General features: G+C 60.7%; 1 protein-coding gene across 1 annotated transcript in view; it reads right to left on the bottom strand.

Moving 5' to 3' along the window:
- The window catches only part of LOC104132025 (angiopoietin-related protein 7), a 16,630-nt gene extending 14,387 nt beyond the window's left edge, over positions 1-2,243 (bottom strand). The window contains exon 1 of the mRNA XM_009645267.1: positions 1,785-2,243. Within this exon, the coding sequence (XP_009643562.1) occupies positions 1,785-2,243 (459 nt within the window). The remainder of the gene's footprint in view (positions 1-1,784) is intronic.
- Positions 2,244-2,745: the final 502 nt, after the last annotated feature.

The raw sequence follows: 2,745 nt of genomic DNA, 5'->3' as shown, positions 1-2,745 counted from the left end.
TCCCCTCAGCCTCCTCTGCTCCAGGCTGAACCCCCCCAGCTCCCCCAGACGCTCCCCAGCAGCCTGGGGCTCCAGATCCCTCCCCAGCTCCGCTGCCTTTCTCTGGACACGCTCCAGCCTGGTATTTCCCCAGTAAATTTAATAACTCTCTAGGCAAACTCCAGTCTGGACCAGCTGGTGAGCAGGAGACCGGCATGCAGGGTAAGAAGGTGCAGGATCTGGGCATGGATGTTAGATGGTCTGAGAGCCCGTGGCCATCAGCTCAGCTCCCTCTACAGCCACCACCAGGCAACCCGCCCCTCCGGAGGAAGCTTGGTTCTCCTCCCTCTTCCCCCTGACTCAGAAAAGCCCCTGCACAACCGCCACGGACCAAACGCCGTGCCCTTAGATGGGTCATTTCAGGGTCTGGAAATGAAGAATGGATTAAGAGCATGAACACTGCAGGGAAAAGATTTCATGCGTTACCACCCAGGTCCCTCCTTGGCTCTGAGCTGGAGAGGTCGGTGGAGGAGCTGCAGCACTGAAGCATGTTTTGGGGCCAGCGTAGGGAGCTGGGATTGGGGAAGGATGGATTAAACAGCCCTAAAGGACAAAACATCAGCAGGGGATGAATGTGGGAAGTCAGGAGACTGAAGACCTATTGCACCAGCTTGCCCCAGTGCAAGGTGAAAATGGGAGAGGAGCGGTGGAAAAGGGGTGAGAAGGCAGAAGGGACGCTGGGTGGGGGGCACGGAGTGGGTCTGCCCAAGCACAAGCACCCATCCTGACTGACGTGCCTCCCTCCCTTCCTCCGTCGCACCAGGAACATCTCCTCCCATGGAGACACCCACGGCGCAGACGCCCACCCAACAGTTGGCCATGGCAGTGCTCAAAGAGCCCCGCAGCCCCCGGCACAGCCTCGCTCTCCCCATGGGGCCACTCGAAGGAGGCTTTCCCAACAAGGGGCCCAAGGGTGAGGATGCAAGGAGGCTGAATAGAGAATAAATCACCCCCAGAGCCGGACCGTATAGACCTCACCTCCCCCAGGAGCACAGAGAAGGGTGGTGTTCACCCAGCAGTCTCGGGGCTCTTCCAGCTGACACCAGTAGATTGCTGCTGGTTCTTCTGCGCATCTCATCAGGAGCCCAGTGAGACATCTTAACTGGGAAACGACTCCAACGGCCAGCAAACCCACCCCGCTCCCTCCCCGCTCCCAGTTACAGCCCCATGCAAGCTGCTGCTCGCCACTGCCCACAGCCAAGGCAAGTGTTTGCCAGGCAAAGCCACCGGGCAGTGCCAAGCATCCAAGAGCTTCGGAGATGCCAAAAAAAAAAGTGTATTAGTGTGAAGGTTCAGGCTGTGGGGCTGGTGAATGGAGCTGGGGTGGGATGAGCACCACTAAGGGTGCCGCGGGCTGGAGGTCAGGGCTTCTCCTGCTCAGCCGTGGCCATCAGAGATGTGGTCCTTCACTGGCCACCCAAAATTCCAGGTCTAGTCTGGGATCCTGCTATGGGCAATGGGGTGGATCAGCAACCCCTCCTACGCAGGCTCAAAGGTGGAGGAGATAGCACAGATAAAACATTAAAGGGTTTGTGGCTAATTTAAGAAAGATCAGCTCTGGAAGGCTCCTGAGCCATCACAGCAGGAGCGGTTGGGGTTTAATGGCTATCCCAGCCTCTGGTCAGAACATCACCGTATGCTTCACCGGGTGTCGTCCCCCAGCAAAGGCTGGGAGCTGGGACCACGGGGAGGGACCGTGAGCACCCATGCGGAGCGGGGGGGGTCTGCGAAGGGCAGCCCTTTACCTGGAGCTCAAGGACTTTGATGCGGTGGCGGTGGTTCCTCAGCTCCTCCTGCAGCTCTGAAATCAGCTCCCGCTGCTCCAGGATCTGCTGCTTGCGCTCCTCGTTCTCATGGAGCCAGTAGGACACCTCATCGGTGCAACGAAACATGTCCGGGCACCGCTGCTCGTCCCCCTGTGGCAGCGTGGCCACGATCTTACAGCGGCCGTTGGGCAGCACCTGGTTGCTGTACTCCCCGCACTGGATCAGGCCCGTGCCCCCCCGGGGGCCCTCGTGGTCTCTGTACGCTGCGGGCAGGGATTTCTGCAGCGAGGGGCTGCTCAGCGCGGCCACCAGGATGAGGGAGAGCAAACCCGCCCCGGCAGAGCCCGTGCCCACCTCCATCAGGCAGGCGAGGATGGTCCCTGGGGATGACCCCACGCGTCCCATCACCAAATACCGCCGGGGCAGTCCCTGGGGCATAACACCAGGTCTTCTCCCAAGAGCTAATGGGTGAGGTTGCAGCTACATGGGAACAGAGCATCTGTAGGGATCCCAGAGCTCCTGCCAAGGGGGTCACCGCAGGCAAGGGACTCGCCTGGCCCCATAGAGCATCCTCTCTGGTGTCACCCCGTGGACACCAACCTGGGACCAGCTCTGGTGGGAGATCCCCCGCTCTCTTGGCCAGGCTTCACCAACTTTGTGAGCTGCGTTTTCCCTCCTGTGGAGCTGCTGGTTGGCTTGGAGGGCTCGGAGGTCTGGCTGGGGGTGGTCAACCCCTCGGGCAGGGCTTTCTGCCCACGCAGGGCCATGCATGGGAAGGAGCTGGCTCCCCTGGATGGGGCATCCCACTACACCGTCACTCCCTGAAATGGGAACCAGAGCAAGGAGACAGGTGATGGAGAGGAAGGATGAGCACCCAAACCTTCCCACCGTGCTGCCCACCCTCAGCAAGCCGACAGGTCCCCCCCACCTTCCCCGGCCC

Source organism: Egretta garzetta, unplaced genomic scaffold, assembly GCF_000687185.1.
Source record: "Egretta garzetta isolate BGI_Z169 unplaced genomic scaffold, ASM68718v1 scaffold218, whole genome shotgun sequence".
In the NCBI taxonomy this organism is placed as follows: Eukaryota; Metazoa; Chordata; class Aves; order Pelecaniformes; family Ardeidae; genus Egretta; species Egretta garzetta.
This window is presented reverse-complemented; position numbering and strand designations above follow the sequence as displayed.